General features: G+C 42.6%; 1 protein-coding gene across 1 annotated transcript in view; it reads right to left on the bottom strand.

Annotated features, from left to right (window-relative positions):
- The window catches only part of WASHC5 (WASH complex subunit 5), a 47,609-nt gene that overhangs the window by 25,487 nt on the left and 816 nt on the right, over positions 1 to 21,306 (bottom strand). Inside the window, exons 2-14 of the mRNA XM_014525279.2 lie at positions 18,679 to 18,981; positions 17,201 to 17,346; positions 15,845 to 15,929; positions 15,212 to 15,312; positions 13,183 to 13,375; positions 9,940 to 10,092; positions 9,354 to 9,467; positions 8,041 to 8,212; positions 6,597 to 6,724; positions 5,213 to 5,342; positions 3,964 to 4,076; positions 2,590 to 2,756; positions 1,797 to 1,872 (exon numbers count right to left, since the gene is read on the bottom strand). Coding sequence (XP_014380765.1) covers positions 1,797 to 1,872; positions 2,590 to 2,756; positions 3,964 to 4,076; positions 5,213 to 5,342; positions 6,597 to 6,724; positions 8,041 to 8,212; positions 9,354 to 9,467; positions 9,940 to 10,092; positions 13,183 to 13,375; positions 15,212 to 15,312; positions 15,845 to 15,929; positions 17,201 to 17,346; positions 18,679 to 18,864 — 1,764 coding nt within the window. The 5' untranslated portion in view covers positions 18,865 to 18,981. The remainder of the gene's footprint in view (positions 1 to 1,796; positions 1,873 to 2,589; positions 2,757 to 3,963; positions 4,077 to 5,212; positions 5,343 to 6,596; positions 6,725 to 8,040; positions 8,213 to 9,353; positions 9,468 to 9,939; positions 10,093 to 13,182; positions 13,376 to 15,211; positions 15,313 to 15,844; positions 15,930 to 17,200; positions 17,347 to 18,678; positions 18,982 to 21,306) is intronic.

The raw sequence follows: 21,306 nt of genomic DNA, 5'->3' as shown, positions 1-21,306 counted from the left end.
CAGGGTCGCTGTTCTTAAGACAACTAAACCTTAAAAAACAAGTTGAAAGAGAAATTGTGGAACAAGAAATTGTCCACATACTGAATTGTGTTAAGTGTGCTCTAAAGAGGGACTACAGATTATTATTCCATTACCTGGATTAGTTTTTTTGACCCCTTTGACCCTATGGGTTTATAAATTGTTTACCTCTCCCAGCACTGCCCCCTCCTCCCTCTCCTGTCTTTTGTATTCAAACTACTCTATTTGACACTACTTTGTGCGTGTCCTTTCACAGCACCTGGCGAAGTGAGCTCAGGCTCATGAAAGCTCATGCTGTACATCTGTTTTAGATAGTCTGTAAGTTGCAAATTAGGCCTGTGTGAAGCGGCTAGTATTTATTTTGGATTCGGCTGATTCAGGGGGCAGTGATTTGATTAGGTGATTTGAATCATTGTCCCGAATCGATTTGGCTGAATCTCCAAATCACCCAGGCCCATCCCCCAACCCGCTCTCCAGCCCAGCAATGGCTGACCCGCCTGCCCCAGCTCCCACTCTTTGGAAAAAAAAAGCCCCAACTCAGCAGGTGCTACCAGGCAGGGTGGGGGACAGGGGGCCTCTGCACGAGTCCCCTGAAGCCCCGAGGCTGCTGCGGGAGCTAGTGAGTCCCACGGGTTTTCTCATTTTTTTTTCCTTAAAGGGCTAGAGCTGGGGCAGGCAGGGCAGCTGTGGGGAGGCTGGGACAGCAGGGGGCTTGTGCAGAGCCCCCATGCAGCTGGTGGCCAGTGGGGATCGCCCCCCACCTGGCAGCACCCGGTGAGTCGGGACTTTGTTTTCCCCAAAGTGCTGGGAGCTGGGGCAGGCAGGGCAGGCATGGTGGGGTTGGAGGAGCAGGCGGGGGTCCCCCCTCATGGTCGCCTCCCCCCATCTCCAGCCCCCTCTCCCCTGCCCCTACTTACCAGCTCTGAGTCCAGCTCCAGTTCCTTTCTGCAGTGGGCAGGGACCGTCCAAATCATCAAAACTCTCCAAATCGATTCGGACCTTTTAATTGGTTCCATTTCAATTTAGATTTGGAGATTCAGCCACCGAATCAGGCCGAATCTCTTCCAAATTGAATCAGCACCTAAAGCTTCGCACAGCCCTAATGCAAATCTACCCTGCCTTCTCCTTAAGTGATGACAGATCTTCATCATGGCACAAACTGCATCATTCTGTCATGCTGCCTTCATTTCTTTTCAAACCTGTGCACACAGCAACACAACTGTATTCTCTGAAGATATCAGTGCTTCCAGTAGGTAACTGCAATGTGCATCTAGCAAATAAATGTCTGGCTACTCTAATGTGAATGAAGTATCTGGCTACAGCAGAGGCATCAAGCTCACCTTACCTCAAGCTATATCAGGGCTCTTGCAGGCTAAATCCAGGCCATTGGGCAAGCAGCGGCTGAGGCAGTAGGACTAGCATTGGTGGTGGGGAAGCAGCTACACACCAAGCAGCTGCAGAGTGAATGGGGCCGTGTCAGTCCCACCATTGCTCACCCTCCACTACCAACAGCTATGTCCAGCAGGGTCCCAAATTCTGTGGCAGATCCCGCCTCCTGCTAGCTTTGCCCCAACATGGTCTGTCCCACCAGTAGCCCAGCCCATACATTTTACATGTCTGGGGTGGACACAGTACTACATCCAACTGGATTTATTTTGAAATATCCGATGCGAGTCATTTTACTATTCTACTCATTCTGGATTCAAAATATTTGGACTAATATTTTGCTATACTTTCAATACTGACTTAAGATTGATGTTTATGTCTTTCATCCTTACCTTTAGGAAAGTAGCTCTGAGTTTAGTTACCATAGATGGACTGGCCCTTATGCTTTCCTGCATAATGGACGTGAAGCTGGGTGGGGGAGGAAAAAAATAAAAACACAATCAACTCCATCACTGACAACAGTTCTCAGGAGCAGGGAAGTCTGACTCAGACTTTGCACATTAAGTTCGTAGAGTTACACCAGGGATGCACCTGGCCTGAAGAAATGCCTTTCACGTGACACTTCAGTCATTTTAAGATAAATGGGGCAATGAGAGTTCCAGAAAGTCAATAACATCCAATGAGGTGCCAGCCAAGCTCAGTTACAACCTAATGTGACAGCTGTTTGGAAGCTTGCTTGGGTCCAAATAAAATAATCCAGGAACAAAAGAAAAAAAATAAAAAAGAGGAAAGAAAAAATAAAGAAAGAAAAATCAGTGCTATCTGTGAAAAAGTCAGAAACTAAACCTTGGTCCACTTAAATGTCCACAACTGTTATAAATAGGAAAGGTTAGAAAGCAAAATAGTACAAGGTGACTGTCCTTTATAAACAGGCCAAAGATGGGTCCATAATTCTCAGTGAAGTTGAGGGTAGTTGAGCATATTTGTCTCTCATACGATGGGGCCCTTAAAAACTACAGCTTACTACATACTGCGAGTCAGTGATGCTTAGGACTTTGGGAGAAAGCTAGGAACTGACATGCACACAACTGCTTTTGAATGAGTGTTTGTCCTTTCAGGAATGATAAATAAGGAGAGCAAAACAATAAACTTCAAATTATGAAGGGAAGAAACCCGATTACATACCTATCAATCAACTGCCAAGCATAAGAAAGATCCCCAACTATCTGCATGGTGATCAAGACCTCTTCTTTAATGTTGATGGTTCGGATCATCTGATGGAGAAACTTCCGGGTGTCAGCAAGAAACTGACACACTTGTAGGTTAGATTCCAGCTGGTGAAATTCTTGAACCTGGAGTAAGAAAACAAAACCAAAATCAAACCATCTTATTTGCTTATTCAGGTGATAAGAAAAAAACTATAGTAAAATCCCTGTTATCCAGAATGAGCGGGGAATTGGGGGGCGGGGGGTTGCCGGGTATCTAAAAATGCTGGTTACCTGAGAAGCATGGGTTTCCAAATGGATGCGAGTGGCGGGAGACGGGGAAGGGGTGGCAGTGGCTGCACACGGAGTGGCAGCAGCACAGAGTGGTGGGTGGTAGCAGTGGTGGCTGTGTGCGAACTCTCCCCCACACTTGTGGCCAGCCGGAAATTCCAGTTAGTCAGGATAGCAGGGATTTTACTGTACTAAATATACATTTTTCCTTAATAAAATATGACAAGTTTTGATAACTATTTTCCATGGAATTGTACCCAGTAAGCACTTTCACACCATGAAGCATACACCGAAGCACTATGACAAAGCATCTTTTGCATCCTGGGAAACAAAGGCTGCTTACAGATGTGGGGGGAAAAAAAAAACAAAAAAACCACACAACCAACCAACCAAAAACCCGGTGCTCAACTTTCAGCTCAGCATGCCCCCACCTCGAGTGCGGCGCGTGCCCAGAAGAGGCACCGCGTTAGTTTGTCCTGGTTTATCCAGGGTCTGTATAGATCAGACGCTTCAGCAGGGCTTTTTGGTGCTTTTATGTAACAGCTGATTGAGATAAAAGTGCCAAAAATCTCTGCTAAAACGCCTGATCTATAGACACTGGGGAGCCAGATCAAATGAATGTGCCTTCTCTCCCAGTAAAGTACTGTTTTTGATTTTTTCATATCTGTCAGCAAAGTGTCTGGTTCAGATCGCTGGGCAAGTTCTGATATTGATATTTGCCTCATATATCCTCCTGCAATTTCAGTTGCATTTGTGTTCCTCTTTTCTCATCCTTCCTTAAAACGATAAGTAATATGGTCAAGTGCTGTTTAATATGGGTCCATTTTTTCACAGAAGCTACTGAAATTAAGGAGTGGATAACGCATTTCCTATTACAGCCCTTAAATTGCAATTAGATCTGCATGGGCAGAGCGTGTGGAATGGATTACAAGATCAAGACATGATTACAAGATCAGGACCTGTATTTGTATAATTATGTTTAAGTTTGTAAAGCATTTTCTGATGTAGTTAAAAGGACAATGTAAGATTATTATAACATATGACTGCAACTTTTTTTCCTTACCTCTTCCAGTGCCTGTATTAGTTGCACAGTTTTTCTGCCTGCTGCAGTGGAATCATCATAATTTAGAGACATTATTTGTTTGGAGATTTCTCTAAACCAAGCCTGCAGGTTTTCTATTTAAAGGAAAAGGAAAAAATAAAATGAGGTGCTTCTCAAGCTCATGATGATTTGTTGTGTGACTTGCCTCTGACAATAATGAAAAGGAATCCTTGCTAAAAATTAACTAAGATTTGTTATTTTACTCTTAAAGTTTAAATTTTAAAAACATGTGGACTTTAAAGGAATGTTGTCAAAAGAAGAAACATACTCTATAATTTAAGAATCTCTAGGCTTTGCTAACCAGATCAATGTTTGCTGTAAAACCCACTAAATGCCACATTGAAAAAACCTCCGAAAACAAGGCAAAAGCCTACAAACCATAAGTGATGTTTCTAGTTTAGGATTTGCTTTATACTCAGCTCTTTTAATGGTCCAGGCAATTTTAATATCTGGACTTACTAGTTGGTTGGAATTACAGTGATGAAGGCAGCAGTTTAAATGCATTAATCCCATTTTAGTTAAGAAGTGAGCAAAAGAAGGGTTTAGTCAAATAAAACTTTATTTCAGCCTAGTTTTAATGGTGTGTTTCTATACTTCATGAAGGGTTATTGACCACATGCGATACTGAGTTGTGAACTGAGAGCTGTAAACCAACTCAAAAACATGAAAACACTAGAGAAAAAGGAAGACATTTGCAAAAGCCAGTTGGGTTCTTTAAAGTCATCTCTACAAAACGTCAACAGTATCTTTCTTTGTAAGAGCATGAAGAAAACATAGGAGGAGGCTGGAAAGAACTGGAAAGTGAGTTGATGCTAAAAACAATTCAGGTTGCAAGCTGAGAAGACCAAGACCATCCTCTAATGGAATATACATCATCATCTGACTCTTCAGTGCATAAATTACAATATTTTGGCTTCCATTATACATGAAGTGTCAAATGATTCCCAGCCTTACTCTTCACACCTGAATCTGATGTTAAAAGCCATGTGATCAAGCCTGATTGCCTAAAATTTGACAGAAGAGTCTACGCATGCAATAACAATGTGGGTAGCGAATTCAAATCCATGCAAGTATGAGCGCCCTTTGAAATGCTTGAAGAAAGTTAAATCCCATCATTATTTTTCCTGTGATCAGAATACCACATATCCATTTCCTCTCAGTATTAAAAAACAACAACTCTTATTTCAGACAGACATTTTCTACAAATTACCATTCTTCTCCACTCTAGTAAGAGGTTTAACTCCTGAAAAGACATCAGCAAGCTCAGTCATCCTTTCAGAACCTTCCTTCTTATAGTTCTCCCATTTAGCTTGCTTTTCTGAAAGCATCTGCTTGAACATCTATTGAAAAGAAAATATTCAGATTACAAACTTGGCATTAAAGCATGTTGCAATAACATTTGGGATTTAAAAATACTCAATCAGTTGGGGGTGACTCACAATGAATACAACGTCTGTTAAGGATATATGCTTTGAATCCAAATAAGGTCTCTCCATTATATTTTTTAACAAGCAAAAAGTACTTGCTGGAAAATAATACAATTAGTAGGGTTCCATACGTCATGGTATAATGCTTAACTTACTGTGTTTTACAATGGGCTTATACCATATGTGTTATTGATTTTCTAGCTAGTTATAGAAGGGTCCACTAACTTAGTTTCCAGACAGTCTGATTCTCTATAGCTTTGCACCTTGTGTAATTATTTCCACCTGTGCAAATAAATGGTTATTGAATAAAGCAGGTACTTAAAGTTAAGCAGGTGCTTAAATCCTTTCCTGAGTTAGTTAAAATGGTAGTGTTTTACACAAGTGGAAGTGGTTTCCCATTATCTCCTTGCCTAATGAGACAACTGTAATTTTGGGTTTAAAAAACAGTTTACAAGAATAATAATCCACCAGGATAAGAAATATGCAGCTTCTTCTCCCGAACAGAGTTCCTAGTTTGCCAGTTACCAGATTGGTCAAGCAAGATACCCAGTAAATTTAAAGTGTGTTGCCTCCAAATGAAATTTTGTAACTACTAAGAAAGGCCTGTACAGTAGGGCTGTGCGAAACGGCACCGTTCCGTTTCACCTTGAGTTGTACCGGTTTGACAGAACAGTGTTCCGCTTCAAATTTCATTTCAATTCGAAACAGCTGTTCCATTCTGTCAAAACAAAAAGGCTGTTTTGATGCTGTTTAGATGTTTTCCCCCCCAGCGCTAGATCGTGCTGGGGTTGGGGAGTCAGCCTAGCTGGGCTGACTTTGCTTCCCCAGCGCTATGGTCAAAATGTTTCGACTAGCCTTTCTTTGTTTCGAGGCTGTTTTGCAGCCCTTTGTTTCATTTCGATGTTGCTGTTTCGACCTCAAAACAAGTCAAAACAAAACGGCTGGCGAAATTTTGCCCCGCCCTACTGTACTGGATACTTTTAAGTGGCAAAATTTTGGATTTGTCCAAGTGAAAACAAGCCAACAAGCAGGCATTACATTCACCTGTATTACCAGATGAGACAGTTGTCATGGCATTATTTTATGTGTTCAAAATTAATTCTTCAGCTCTGCATTACAGTTCAAGGGAAGTCATTTGCCAAAAAGTGGATGTCACTAATATGTTACCTCTTTCAAAATGGATTCAAACTGTGCTGTATCCAGGAGAAGCTGGAAAAGAATCTTGGGCCTGTACTTGGAATCTGTTTGAATTTGATCCTTTATTTGACGGAGACGCTTGTTATTTGGGTCACAAGCTAGAAATGGAAGGACAAAGGTTCTCAGTATAATGAAATCTGATCAAGCCGTTAAGAAACATTTACAAACATCAGCATGTTAAAAGGTCCAGCATCCTGCTCTATTGTGCTAGTTCTAGAATTGTTCCCATGGACCTGTTCTTTTAAATATTTACGGTGAAATTGACTACTGCGTACATGGTACATATAAAACCCTCAAAACAGGAAAATGAAAGGGGGACTTAATTGCTGCCTAGACATTATGTTGGTGCTCTGTACACGAATAGATTTCACCTGAAGTGAATGTAATGCTGCTCACTAACATCCTCAGGCCCCTGCTACACATTACATGCATTATGCAATTAACTGGTTCATCATGCAATAAATTAAGATCAGCCACACATGGAAAGTAATTATCATACAATAAAAATGACTATCTAGCTACAAAAACAGCCAACCAGCTATAAGGTTAGTGCTTGAAAGTGTGTAATAACTCTATAGCTGGTTTCTATTCAGGTTTAATTTGAACGTACAGCAGGGCCCTCAGAGATAGATATCCTCTACCTTGCCACACAACAAGAATGGCAGTGGCAGTGGCTGCCCCATAGTGCTGTGCGAGTAGACCTCAACCCTAACTTGCAGGGATCAGCTCTTTGGTCAAGAATGTAATGGAGACTCAAGTTGCATTCAGTTTTATTTGTTCTACTAAGTTGCAAATGGCACCTTGTAGGCAATGAGGACTCTGATTTGGATAATGTATTTGTATGGTGAATTACAATCACTACTAGCATAATACCTAGGGTGGCACTAAGCCCTATGTTAGGCACTTAACAAGCATAACTAAAATATTGACTTTGTCCTAAAGATCTTACAATTGAAGCCCACTTGGACCTGAACTGAGATCACCAAGACTTATTTCATACAGTATACAACTGCCACTGGAAAGAATTATTTTTTAAGGGTGATTAGTAGGAGGCTATTAAGACAAAAGCTGTTATGCATATATGTAATATTGAAGATGATGCAGTACTATTCAGGGCAGGAGAAAAAATAAGCCAGTCTCTTCCTGGCTCGCTCAGCATAGTATTATTTCTACAGCATCATGATTTCATATAACTTATTTCGTTCTATTTTTGGTTGGAAAAATTAAAATGGGACCTGGGGGGCTGTTTGTTCAAAGATAAAATTTCAGGGTCAACAGAAGATCAATTCTCCAATTAACTGAATGTAAAGGTTACACTGGCTTCCATGACGCAGCACACTTGGGACTTACCCACGATCAAAGACAAAGCTGCACAGATGTCACAGCACAGAGCATTCTGTGCTACAAGCCTTACCCAAGTCTGCAGTGTGAAGCATCAGCCAACGGATTGCAACGTTGCAGTCTCGTAAGCAGTTCATCAGCTTGGGGATATTATCCAGCACGAGCTCCTCCCTCAGGCAGCCCTCTTTGAGGAACTGCTGCACTTGTGCATGCACCCGCTCGGTGACAGCAGCGTATCTGCTTGCCTTCAAACATACAATTCTTGCATCAATAAGAGACAAGTTGAATATTCATCTCCCATGCGCAGGTTCCCATGAACACAAAGTGGATAGAAATTGAGTAATAAGTGCCATTAAATAATTATCCACATAGATCCTATATTGACAGGGAGTGAATGCAGTTCATGGCATACAGGGGTATTGGCATGGTGAAATGCAAGCTACAACCTAGAGCAGAGAGCTTAAGTGAGGGGCAACGTTTTCAAAAGTACCACAATAACTTAGAAGCCTGGTCATCTGCCCTCTCTGGCTACTTGTGCACTTTTGAAAATCATATCTGAAAAAGCAGTAGGACTACTGAGCTGCCAATGAAAACATTTCACTGTCCATCTGCTAGAAAGGATAGAGCAGTGAATCATAACCCAGAATTAATTGCAATTCATATTCACAGAGAAAGGAAAAATGTCTGCAAATATTCACATATGGTGATTATTGGCATGAGCTAGGAACAGTGTTCCTAAACATAGGCTGCTTGTGGGCCACATTTTAAGAGGTATTTAGATGCTTAAATACCTTTAAAAATCTAGCCCTTTGTTTCCAATCTAGCAAAACCCTTAGCATGCGACTAATCTTTAGCATGAAAATGGTGCCACTAAAGTAACTGAGTTCTAGACACAGGAAAGTAATAATCAAATGTGCCACTTTTTGTGCTATGGCATATTTTTACTAAAAGTGCTTTCTCCAGATTATTGGATAGCCAATTCCAGATGGGACCACAAATCTTTCAAATACTCAACAGAAATCATCTCTTTGTAGCTAAGAGAGACTATTTAGTTTTCAGCTTCTAAATCTGTATACACAAAAGACTAAATCCTTAGTAGGAAAAATCTTCCTGAGCACTGCATAATATAATGGTGACTATCAGAAGCCATAAACTGAAGTCACAACACTGGATCTATCAGAGGAAGATGGGATAATATTGCAAGTACATGTGAAACAGTACCTAAGAGGGATCAGCCTCTGAAACTTGAAGGTATCCTCAGTATTGACTCAATCAAGGTGTATAAAGGAGAAAGAGGATTCATGTGCCAGTTACCGCATGGAATACATCTGAAAACACCCACATGCCTTGAATCTTATTTTGAATCTGAAATGGGCATGTACATACCTGCTCTTTGACGTTTGACAGATCTAATGTGTAATTGAGGGCAGTTTTTGCAGCCTTGTAAGGTTCCCATGCTTCTGCTAGATTTACAGTGATCCCCATATAAATACTAATAACCTAAAGGTGGAAGCAAAACCAAAAAATAGTGCTTATATTTTCCAAGAAAAATGGTTTCCTTTCTATACACAACCATAGGTCTCTGCCATTTTCTGTGACTCTACCAAAAAAAAGCCACAAACATTTGGCAGTGGAGAAGTGGTAGCAGCACTAATTGCCTCTCCCCAGCAGCCAAATCTCTGGACCTGTGGGGAGCCTTGTGGTTGGATAGCACAGCCCTGTGCAGTGGAAGCTCTGATCCAGGAAGTGGGAGGCAGGATCTGGGTGTACGTGGACCAATTTGGGCAGCACAAAGAAGGATCCTGGGCCACATGAAGCAGTGTATGGCCACCAGCCCTGCAGGATCTGGGTTGCGGACCCACCTCATGCCACTCATCTGGCCCATGTAGCTGAAAGGTTGAGTACCACTACAATAAATGTGTGTTGCAGCTTTGAATCCAGCATGCAGTTTAAAATCAGCAGTCATATTTACCCAGTTATCTGGAAAATATTTATCCACTATCTCTCTCATTTTTGCTTGATGTGTGTGAAGAATGGAAGGGTCGAAATAGAGTATCACATATAACATGGCAGCTTGAGTAGCCAGAGCAGTGCTGCGGTGCTCAGGTAATGGATATGCAGAAACCTGGGAAAGGGATAACCATGACTTATTATATATAACATTTAAAGACCACATTATATTCATACACCATATGGCTATCATATGTTAATTTACCATATGTTATCTACATGGCATGCAATTCATGTTACGGAGTCTTTGCACCCTACAGATGTGACTCCCTCACCTGCTTATGAAAGCTAACCATGCAAACATTAGTCAGATTTTATAGACTATCTGAAAGCATTGCCCTGCTATACAAGAATCAAAGGAGGGTGTATGGCTGAAGCAAAGTGCTAGAAACTGACTGAAAGGAACAGAGCAGAAGGAAGGTATTTCTGATGGAGAGGAGTTGGCATTATTAGTATGAAAGAGAAGCAAAGACTGTCATAATCAAAGGGCAGCATGATCAGGGCATGGGCAAAAGCCTTCACTCACTCCTGTTTTACAAACTGCATGATTTAGATAGTTATGGGGGGTTAAGTGCCTTTTAAAAAAAAAACAAACTGATGCTTTTTAAGAGCTAAGCAATATACTGGTTAAAAAAGCAGACTCCAACACTGGTTACAAAAACAGCATTACAAAAAATTAAATCTTTTTTCTTTACTATATTTAACGGAAGTCTTAAAATATACTTATAATATGCATATAATGCTTGGAGAAGATCTTGCCTGCATGTGGTCTTTGTTGTTTAAGTTGTTAAATGAACTGTTCCAGTTAAAGAAATTTTGGAAGAGTTCAGTCACCCATGAACAATTCTGAAGTGTCTAAGGAGATAATGCCTTTGGACACAAAACATGCCAGTGCATTTACACAGACCTGAACAATCTGATAACTAACCTTTTCATTTCTAATTTGCTTTAATGTTTTATCCTGTTTCCTTACTTTCTAGTGTTTGGGAAAAATGTACATACTTTTTAGCTATTGTCTTTGTGCTTTGTAAAGAATATTTGATGGAAACTGGAACTGCAAATTGTAAGTGTACTCAAAGTAGGGGATGTTAAATCTAAGTACTATTTTGAGCAAAAGACAGCCAACCAAGAAAAAGTATCTTATCAAAAGCCATATGATAAATTGTGCCCATCTGGTGCAAGATATCAATTGATATTGATAGGGCTTTATTTTTGAAAACAGAAACATGCGCTCTTTGCCAGACATGTATTTTAGAAAAAATCCTAACTTTAACAGAAGGGACGAATGCCTCAAGGAATCGCACATTAAAAAAAGCTATCAGAGAGAGAAATTACATCAGACAGCAGGCCTTCGTCCATCTCCTTGTGTGTGAAAAGCTTTCATTTGTAATCTTTTGCATTTTCAAACCACTACGTATTAAAATTAAGTGATTTTATAACCAGTGTAATTCATCAATCTTCAAACATTAAGGAAGAGCACTTATGGATGGGAAACATTTTGTAACAGACCTTTGTTATCTCTTAATTCTTCCTTCCATTTAAAAGTTTTAAGCCTTTGCTTACTCTTTAAATGATTTAAGATAAACATCTAAAAAAATCTGGTGCTACTTAAAAATGGCAGGCATCTAAATGCTAACATCAAAGGTATAATTTCCTAGTCAACCCCACCTGGAGAAGGCACAAGGAGTGGGACTTTGGGCAGCTGGTCTGCTCCCCTCCTGGACCTGTCCAGGAGGCAAGGGAGCAGCAGCCACTGCTTCCCCGCCTTTCCCCCGCAGAGTGGTTCCTTGTTTTGGGAAATGGTGGGAGGCTTTGCCAGCTCCTGCTGGCTTCCACTTGCCACTGCACCACCCATCTGGGCAGCAGGGCAGTGATTTAAAAGCCCGCAGGGCTGGGAAGCAGGCTCTTGGAAAGTCTCTCCAAGCCTGGTCCCCAGTCCTGCCAGATTTCCCTTGCTGCACCCACCACTCAAGCTGTGGGGTGGCAAGAAGCCAGCAGGGTCAGGTTCCGGGCTTGAGGTTCTCCTTGGGGTCACAGGACAAAGCACCCACCCACTCCTCACACTGGAACTGAAGGTGTGTGGAGCGGACAGGGGCTTGGCTATGGGGGTCTGTTCAGCTCCCAGCGCCTAGCAGCTGAGCCAAGGGAGCAGCAATGCCCCCTGCCTGCTTCTCACATCAGAGTTCCTGGTGTAAGGAGGAGGCAGAGGCTTTATTCTGTTACTCCAGTGTCTCCAGGAATAGGGAAGAGGGAGAAGGTACAAACTAAACATCTGAACTGCTGTCTCCTGGAATCATTTAGGTGATGCAAGATTTACACCACTAGAAATGAATGTTCTTCTCAGGTTTCCTGATTTATGCAGTACTTGTGTTCCTGGAGAACGCTGCATAAATTGAATTAGCATAAAATGAACCTACTTTATAATGTAAGAAATGGGGATAGGTTTCTGTGTTGGCTGCTCCCGGGGCCGCTTTAGCATGGGCTGGGGTGAGTACAGACAAGCGGAGCCCTGGGCGGTGTGGGACGCGGCACTCACCCTAGCCCCGGCTGCAGCAGCCCTGGGGGCTGCCGGCACCAGCTGCCTGCCACCACTGGGCTGCACCATGTCATGACCCCCCCAGGGCTCTGCCTGTCCCCACTTCCCCCAGCTCCTGCTGCAGCTATCCCGGGAGTGATGGACACCACATGCTTGCAGCCGCTGGGCTCTGCCATGCCCCAACCCCCCTGGGGCTCCGCCTCCCCCGGGACACCATGCTCTGAATCCCCTGGTGCCGCGGAGCCCAGCAGCTGCAAGCAGGCAGTGCCCACCGCTCCCAGGGCTGCAGCAGGGTTGGGCAGCCGCCTGCAGCCCAATGAGAGCAGGCTGGAGCTGGTGGCTACTGCAGGCTCAGGCTGGCGGTGGCTCCAGACTCTTCCCGGTGCTCTGCCTGTCTCCACCCCAGCCCCGGCTGCAGCTGCCGGCACCAGCTGCCTGCACTAGGGCATGATGCAGCTCAGCGGCTACAGGGAGCTGGCATTGGCCACTCCCAGGACAGAGAAAGAGGGATGGAGATGGTTACTACACATCTGGCTGCCTTTGACCGCCCCCACCTCCCCTGCTTAAATGACCAGGTACTCATTTCAAACTGGGTGTACTGGGAACAACCTTGCTATTGACTCATGCCTCTTGATTAACAGCAAGGCACTGCACCACATAGTAACCCACCTGGTTATAAATGTCATCTGATCTCAAGCGGCCTATAACCATGCTGATGAATGTTTCACTTATAGGTACCCTACTGAAGTAGCTTTCAGGGTAGTTTGGAGGTCTTTTGGCCCCAGATTGGCTTGAATACCCAGTGCTTCGGAGCAGTTTACATATATCGTCCATATTGGAATCAGCAGAGGATCGAGCAGCACTAAGTTATAAAAGCAAAGAACAAATGTTGTTACATGAACTGACTCACTTAAGAGAGAAAATTCTTACTGGTTTTTAGAAGTTATTTTTTCCTGCAGACAAAAGAATAATTTTTACCACATCACAGGAGGGCAGTTATAGATGTATGGTTGTACTTGGAATTCCAACTAAGAGTATCAAAGGAGACAATGAACCTTATTTATAGGTCACACAAGATGGAAACAGGAGGCATTATACTTAGAAAATGAATTTAACTCCTTCCCTCCCTCCACTTCCTCCTCCCCCAAATTTTCTTTTTTGCCCCATCTGCACATTCTGGAGAGGTGACACGGAAATCTGTCCATTTATATCCGAAGTCAACCAGAAGTACCAATACATGTGCATGTATTCAAGTACTGTCCCCATTGTCTCTTTTAGTGAATTTATTATGGGTAAAAAGCTTTAGACCAGGGGTGTCAAACATAAGAGCTCATGGACTGGATACAGCTCGTGCAACTGGCCCATCCAGCCTGCCGGTAGTCCGACAGCCTACTGGAGGTTGCAGGGCAGGGCTAGTGGGACGTGGCCTGCTACACAATTTGAAGTCCCTGGGCCCTGATGGAAATGGCCATCGGTGGGAGGCCCTTGTTTGCTCTGCCACTGCCTCCAAACCTGCGCTGCTGCCCAAACCTAGACTTACAGATCCAGCCCAGGAGTACCCCCCACCATGGTTCGGATTGGCTCAGAGCATAGGGTTTTAGCAGGACACCACTGGTGTAGACTGTTAACCTTGGAGGTTTTTGCTTGGTTTAATCTAATGCTGCCAGCCTTACTCAGAAATCCATTTATTGATTGTGTTATTCAAGAGTGCTTTGCAACTCAATAAGGTACAGCATGGGGGAGAAATTTGTGGTCTAGAAACTAAGACAACCTCACAAAGCTCCAAAAGTGCCTTTGGAATTCTCTGATGACAGAGTGACAGTACTGAAGGTCCATGAGGAATCTATTGATAAATTATTTCAAGTCCTTAAGTCACTAAATGAAGGCATCTGTGGCACTGAATTTGCAACTGGATCTAAGCAGCCACACCCCAATATATGCAGAGATCACTGACCTCCATAGGCTCTACATCAGTGGCAGGCGAAGTCCAGTCTTTGAGCCAGGTCGGGCCCATGGCGGACTCCGTTTCCCAGCAGCCTCTGCCCACATTGCTCCAGCCGGTTTCCATAGAGACCTCAGGAGACAGCGTGGTGTTAGGGTGTCCATGCTGTGAGCCCTACCAGTGCTGCTCAGGCCAGTCTCCATGGTGGGGAGCTGCTCTGGGGCTGGGGCCGAGATTTTGCGGCAGTAACAACATGGTTCAGAGCCGGGGCAGAGCCGTGATCTGCTGCCTGCATGGACTTGCCTGGGGCATGTAGGCAATAGAACATGATTCTGCCCTGGCTCTGGACCATGCTGTCACTGCAACAAAATCTTGACCCTGGTCCCAGCCCCAGAGCAGCTTCCCACCTAGCCACAAGCTCTGCCAGCACTGCTTAGGCCAGTCTCCATGGAAACCCTGTTGTCGTCCCCCTCACCCCGTCATGGCCCGCCACTCCTGGGGTCTCCATGGAAACTGTCCGGAGCAACATGAGCAGGGGCTGCTAGGAAATGGAGTGGATCTACTGGTTGGATCCACCATTTTGCCCACCCCTGCTTTACATGATCAAGGGAAAGCGCCTACCCAGTTCTAGGACTGAAGCCAATATTTCTACATGCTACATTAAATTTATGCACCTATAAAACAATTATGCGTAATATGCTGTTTGCTGTATTCTAGCTGTAGAAGCCACATTAAGGCACTTCTAAAGTACAATACCTGTATCTATAGTAGGAAACCAACATCCTTTCTCTGACCTCCCCTTCAATTTTCTGGTCGATAACCAGCAACATGACTCCATACAAATAGAGCGCTTCACACTGTTGAGAAATGGCATAATTTGTTAATTTATAGCATCTAATAACAACATGCCTTTACTTTTGAAGCAAATTAATCTTTAGACATTACATAGGGTATTACTGTCTGTGTTTACTTGCTGAGTTGCATTAGCCTTATTCTTAGATTGACAAATTATGTTTCCAAGCCAGTTAAAACTATTGGCTTCATAAAACTGGCCATTTGTCTTGTGCAACCTGTGGGAAGAGGACAGCTATTCAGTAAGATGGTCAGCTCATTTAATAGGAGTCGCCTAGTGTCAATGACTTTTGGATTTCTAATGACCTGGATCTAATTTGAACCACGATTGAGTGAAAGTGAAGTTCTCTTTATTCCCTTGGCCAGTCCCATAAAAGTTCCTCACAAAGGAGGGCCACAGATCTTCATCACATTTGTGAAATTAAAAATTTATTTTTGTCTATACCTAATGCTAAATTTAGAAAAGCCGGATGCCAAATTTGCTGATAACTAAATGACTTCATTTATAATACTGTTTACTAACTCTTGATTACTTACTAGAAGCTGCTTCCCATCTTCATTAAGGAGCACAGTTTCCAGTGTTTGCTGAATATAAATTCCTTCATTGAGATCATCCAAATATCTAGAAATGTTAACAAAAGGTCAGTCATGGTTTAGGAAGAGTCCTCTCTCTGCTTCTTAAGCCAGGTACCTTCACAATTCAGTCAGACAATTTCCCCTGAAGGTCAACAGAAATTGGTCCCTGCCACTCCTAAAGCTTATTGTTACCCCTATTTCCCATGTTATGGAAAAGTCTGCCTGGAACAGGTTCAATAAGCACAAGTTACTTGAGAGCAAGGAAAAGCTGGCATTAGAGGCCTGAGGCCACTAGATGTCAAACCTCTTGGAACACATACTGGCCCAATTAACATCTCTGTGGGATTTGAAAATAGTCAGTATCCTGCAAACCTGGGTCTCACATTCTAGTGAAAAGAGAACACAGAGTTTTCAAGTTATCCACTTAGCTCTGTGTGGATGGATGTAACCTAAAGAAGAAAAAGCCTAGGATCCAGTCATAGACTATGAAGCAACACTGGGATATTATGCACAAGGTTAAACAGTACTTTATTACCAGAATCTAGAAGACACTTTGAGATTCTGACAACATGAATAGAGATTACCTTACAGATACCAGATACTATGGAAATCTCTAACGTATTTCTATCCTGTTTTGCTGGGATAGAGTGGGAAGTGAAGTATCTTCACATTGATTGTTAGGAGGTTTTTACTATTCCAGCTAGTTTAGGATTTTTGGATTAGATCAGCAAAACCCAAAACTCTTATCGACTTTATAGACATGCTAGCGCATCTTCCTTATAGAATGGTGTGAGCTGTTTTCAGCAGAGACCATGGGATAAGGCAAATTCTTTGGAAAAAAATATTTGAGACTGTTATGATATTGCTTTCTTCAGACAGAGATGCAAAAGGTAACAAAGGGTTATCTGAATATCTTTCATTCTCTTGCAAGACTTTTTGTGAATGTGCATAAGAATCATTATCTTCAACTCACATGCAAAGAAACTGAGGAACAGAGTTAATTAACTCTCCAAGATTACACAGTAAGACATTAACGGCAGGAGTAAAACTTGGATAAAACCCCCTCCTTTTTAAATGTCTACCTGAGTGTTTTCTACTACTACCCACTACCACAGCAGGGTTTTCTACACAAAAATCAACATCAGAAGCAGTTGCTAGTTGGCTTTGGGGAATCTCTGACACTTGACTAGACTATGTTGTTAAGTGTACACATATATAGTTTAGCAGAGGGGTATCCCAAAAAAGAAAACACAGAACACAAGACTAAGATCATATGGTTACTGGTGTCATTATGTTAATAAACCCTGTTACATGTACCTGTTTAAATCTACAATGTATTTATGGACGCTCTGAAATGCCAGATAAAATCTTGTTAATATTTCTATGTTGTTTTCACGGAACTCTTCATCTAAATCCAGTAGCTCAGCTCTGGCCTCCAACTTGCCTTCACAGATTTCAGGCCCCTAAGAAGAACAGGAAATTTATTTTAAAAGAGTAAAAAAGAAAGTAATTGTGACAGTTTGCCACAGGACATAATGGATGAATTATCAATTATTATTTCTTTCTTGTGCTCTGTGAAAGATCCACACAGAAGGAGACAGTGACAGACAGACTATACAACTGAAGCCATGAAACTGCATAAAGTCCTGCCAAATGCACCAAGTGCCCAAACTGAAACAATTTATTTTTATCTCTTTTGGTTATAGCAATTTCAGGAATTACTTGTATAAGGGGGGTTTCAGGCAGAAGCAGAATTTCTAAATCACTGATATGTTTTGAATCTATTTGTTCTTCTGCTTCCCATAGGCACTGAAGAGAATGAGATCAGAGACTGGATTAAAATTCAGGAACTCCGAATCTCATTTATTGCTCAGAGCCCACTCCTCTTTCTACAAGGAGAACTGCATGATAAGGAACCTCTTTTATTGTATGCTTCTTGGAAATAGAAAGGCAAATCAGTTCATCATGAGAAGTCCCATACAAATTGTTCTCCAGAATAGCAGAGTTAAGTGGGTACTGCCAGAGGCTTAACTCAAGAAGGGATCTCACAGCTCCTCTGTGGAAAGTAGTCATATCTGTGCTGGTTAATGTACCATATATCAACCGACTGAGTGAAAGTATAACAAACATTTTTTTTATCATAACAGAAACACAGCAGTGTTCACAGCAGTACAAGATACAGAATACAGCTAAAGACCGCCAGAAATACTACAGGAGGCCCACAACACTATATTAAGGGTCACACCCAAGTTGATAGACTTTGCTGGTCCTGATAAAAGTGAGATTTTATGTATTGAACTATCCTAAATAATGAGAATGAATGTTCCAAAATAAGAACTTATTTCAGTAATGAAAGATCTATCACTTTGAAATGGTATCTGGTGGGATTACTAATGTAAATCAATCTTGCTTTCCTCTAAATCCTCCATTCAAGTGCTCTGATAGGATCAGCATTAACACTCAAGCTCTTCAAGCACAAAAATCTTGATTGCCACATTCAGACTCACAGAAATAAGGCATGGAAAATGTGAGATAAGAAATGTATGGATTTAGTTTACTCAAGAAGTAAAGAACTAACACATAGGCATTTCCATGTCATAGTCTATGGATGAATTTGTGGTCAAGGTCAAAACATGTATAAAATACATTTTATTGTATTCTAAATTTTGGTGGTAATGACTAAAATCAATTAAGTGTGCCAATTTTTACAAAGATATGCTCTATACTGCCAAACAGAAATTTTGTTCCAGAAAGAAAATGGCAGTCTAGAGCTAAAACAATAGGAAAATGCTTACCTTAAAATAACTGAAATCAAATATGATATCACCATACTTCTGTTGATCAGCCTTGTCTTTTAGCCTAAACACACCAGGAATAAACTCAGATAGTCTCAAAAGTTCTGCAATGATGGCATTCCCACAGGAAACAATCCTAAGAATTGCCTGGCCACAGAGATTATTTTCAGCTAGAAAATCAACCATCTTGGAGACTATGGTGAAAGGATAGCAAAATTACTGTAATCCGTCCGCAAGCTTCAGCCTTTAAGTCATTTAGACAAAAAATCGTCGCTGGAAAATTGGTTGCTCCATTAAGAGTACCTGCAAAAAGGAAAACAGAACAAAAAACACAGAACCATGTTCAGTATATTTCATATTCATATTTTTTATGACTGGATTCATCTGGAAAAGCTACTGTATTAGAACTCTGTGTCCTCCAGAATCTCAGAGTAGATGGCTTATAAATAAAACACGATGTAGTCTATTTTCAGTGTGTACAAAACACTTAGCTAGCATCATGAGCTTATGAGAAACAGCTGCACAACTTCCAATACCAAAAGATTTTAGAACAACTGCTAAAGGACAAAATAGTCTCAGACGCTTATAAAGTTGAGTCTATCTATTCCAAACACCATTACAAAGTTGGTACTGTACAAGATGAATTTAGAAACTGTACAGGATGAGCACAGAAACTATTTTCATAGTGCACCATGACAGTTCGTCAATGTGGCTAAACACTTGGAGTGTATGGAAACTGAATGCAGTTCAGGGCCCTTTGTTTATTGCCAAACCAATATTTGTTTATCCCAAACTTCTGTATTATAGATAAGGTAACATGTCAGTAATCTCTCTTCAAATCAGAAATCTTATTTTACCCAGTAAAACAAAAAAAAAGCATGACACAATCTCTCTCCATCATAGTTGACAGAGATGATTTACTGTACAACCCTTATTAACACGCTGGGTAATCACAATTATTCTATAGTACAGATAAATTAGCTGAGCCACAGGGAGGTTATACGACTTGTCTGAGATCTCACAGCAAATCTATGGCAGAGCTGGAAACAAAACCCAGCTCTCTGGAAACCTAATCTCCAATTGTTTCTAGAATTTTAAACAAATTATAGAGCAGAAGGTCTGCTCAAATAACATTTTTTTGGCATTATTTCAGGAATAACAAATCAAAATGCAGAAGGAAGAACAGAATTACACCTTAAAGAGATGCATAAACCTTCATAAGCAACAGCTCACTTTTTCAGATGCTACAGCATATTTGAATAGCTAGTCTATATGGTACAAGTCTACCTTGTGTTCTGCCTGACTTCAGACTAACATGACTAAGTACTTTGCCAAAATAAAAATACAGGCATTACCAAATTCAGCCCTAACTCATTTGTTTTCCCTTCATTTGTCTCTCAGCTCAGTCAATGGGAAATCCACAAAGTCACTTCCACTTTTCTTTCTTTCCAGAAAGTCAGCTGTGGGAGTGGTAGTCTGAAGTCAGGCAGAAGGCAGAGCAGGATGGCACCTTCAAGACTAACTGGCTTGGAGAAACATGAGCTTTTCACAGAATCATAGAAAATTAGGGTTGGAAGGGACCTCAGGAGGTCATCTAGTCCAGGGGTTTCCAAGCCCCAGGCCGTGACCCGGTGCTGGGCCGCAAAGGGTTGGATGCTGGTATGCAGGAGGGCTGGCCCATCCTATCCTGCGGCAGTGGCTGCTGCGGTTGAGGTTTGCTCCCTCCCTCCCGCCCGCTGGGTGCAAGTGTCTTTACGGTTGTTCCGGTTAGAAGTTCTTGCCGTGGGGCCCTGCACGGTGTCACTGGAAGTGACTGCGGACCGGCAAACTGTGGACTGGAAGTGACCGGCATGTGGCGGATTCAGTATAAAAAAGGGTTGGCTGCCGGTCTGTGGCTTGCTGGTCCGCGGCGACTTCCAGTTTGCAGTTTGCCAGTCCTCAGTCTAAAAAGTTTGGGACCCTTGATCCAACCCTCTGTTCAAAGCAGGACCATCCAACTATATCATCCCAACCAAGGCTTTGTCAAGCTGGGTCTTAAAAACCTCCAAGGGTGGAAAGTCCAGCATGTCTCTGGGTAACCTGTTCCAGTGCCGTACTACCTTTCCGGTGCGAAAGTTTTTCCTTATATCTAACCTAAACTGCCCTTGCTGCAACTTGAGACCATTGCTGCTTGTTCTGTCATCTGCCATCACTGAGAACAGTTTAGCTCGGGGTGGGCAATTATTTGGACCCACAGGCCGCATAGGCAGTTTTGAGGAGCTGTTGCAGGCTGGTCAGCACCCCCCCCCCAACAGCTCACCAAAGCCAGAGTCCATTGGCCCTGCAGGTCCTCCCTGCCACTGCCACCACCAAGTGTCCGCTAGCTGCTAAGCACGGTCCTGGCCCCAGCCCACCCCACGCCTGCTCTGAACTCACCCTGGCTGGAGCGGACCTGCTCCAAACCAGCCAGGAACCAAGCGCACAGCCCCGTTCCCGTCCCCGTCCCCATCCCAGCCAGAGCGGACCAGCTCCAGACCAGCTCACAAATGTGCACAGCCCCGGCCCACCCCACACCTGCTCCAGACCAGCCCACCTGTGATGGGCAGCAGCATCCCTGCAGAGGTGGCTACTGAGGATGGGGGAAAAGCA

Source organism: Alligator sinensis, unplaced genomic scaffold, assembly GCF_000455745.1.
Source record: "Alligator sinensis unplaced genomic scaffold, ASM45574v1 scaffold1119_1, whole genome shotgun sequence".
Lineage (NCBI taxonomy): Eukaryota > Metazoa > Chordata > Crocodylia > Alligatoridae > Alligator > Alligator sinensis.
Note: the sequence above shows the minus strand (reverse complement) of the source record. Positions and strands in the feature narration are given on the sequence as shown.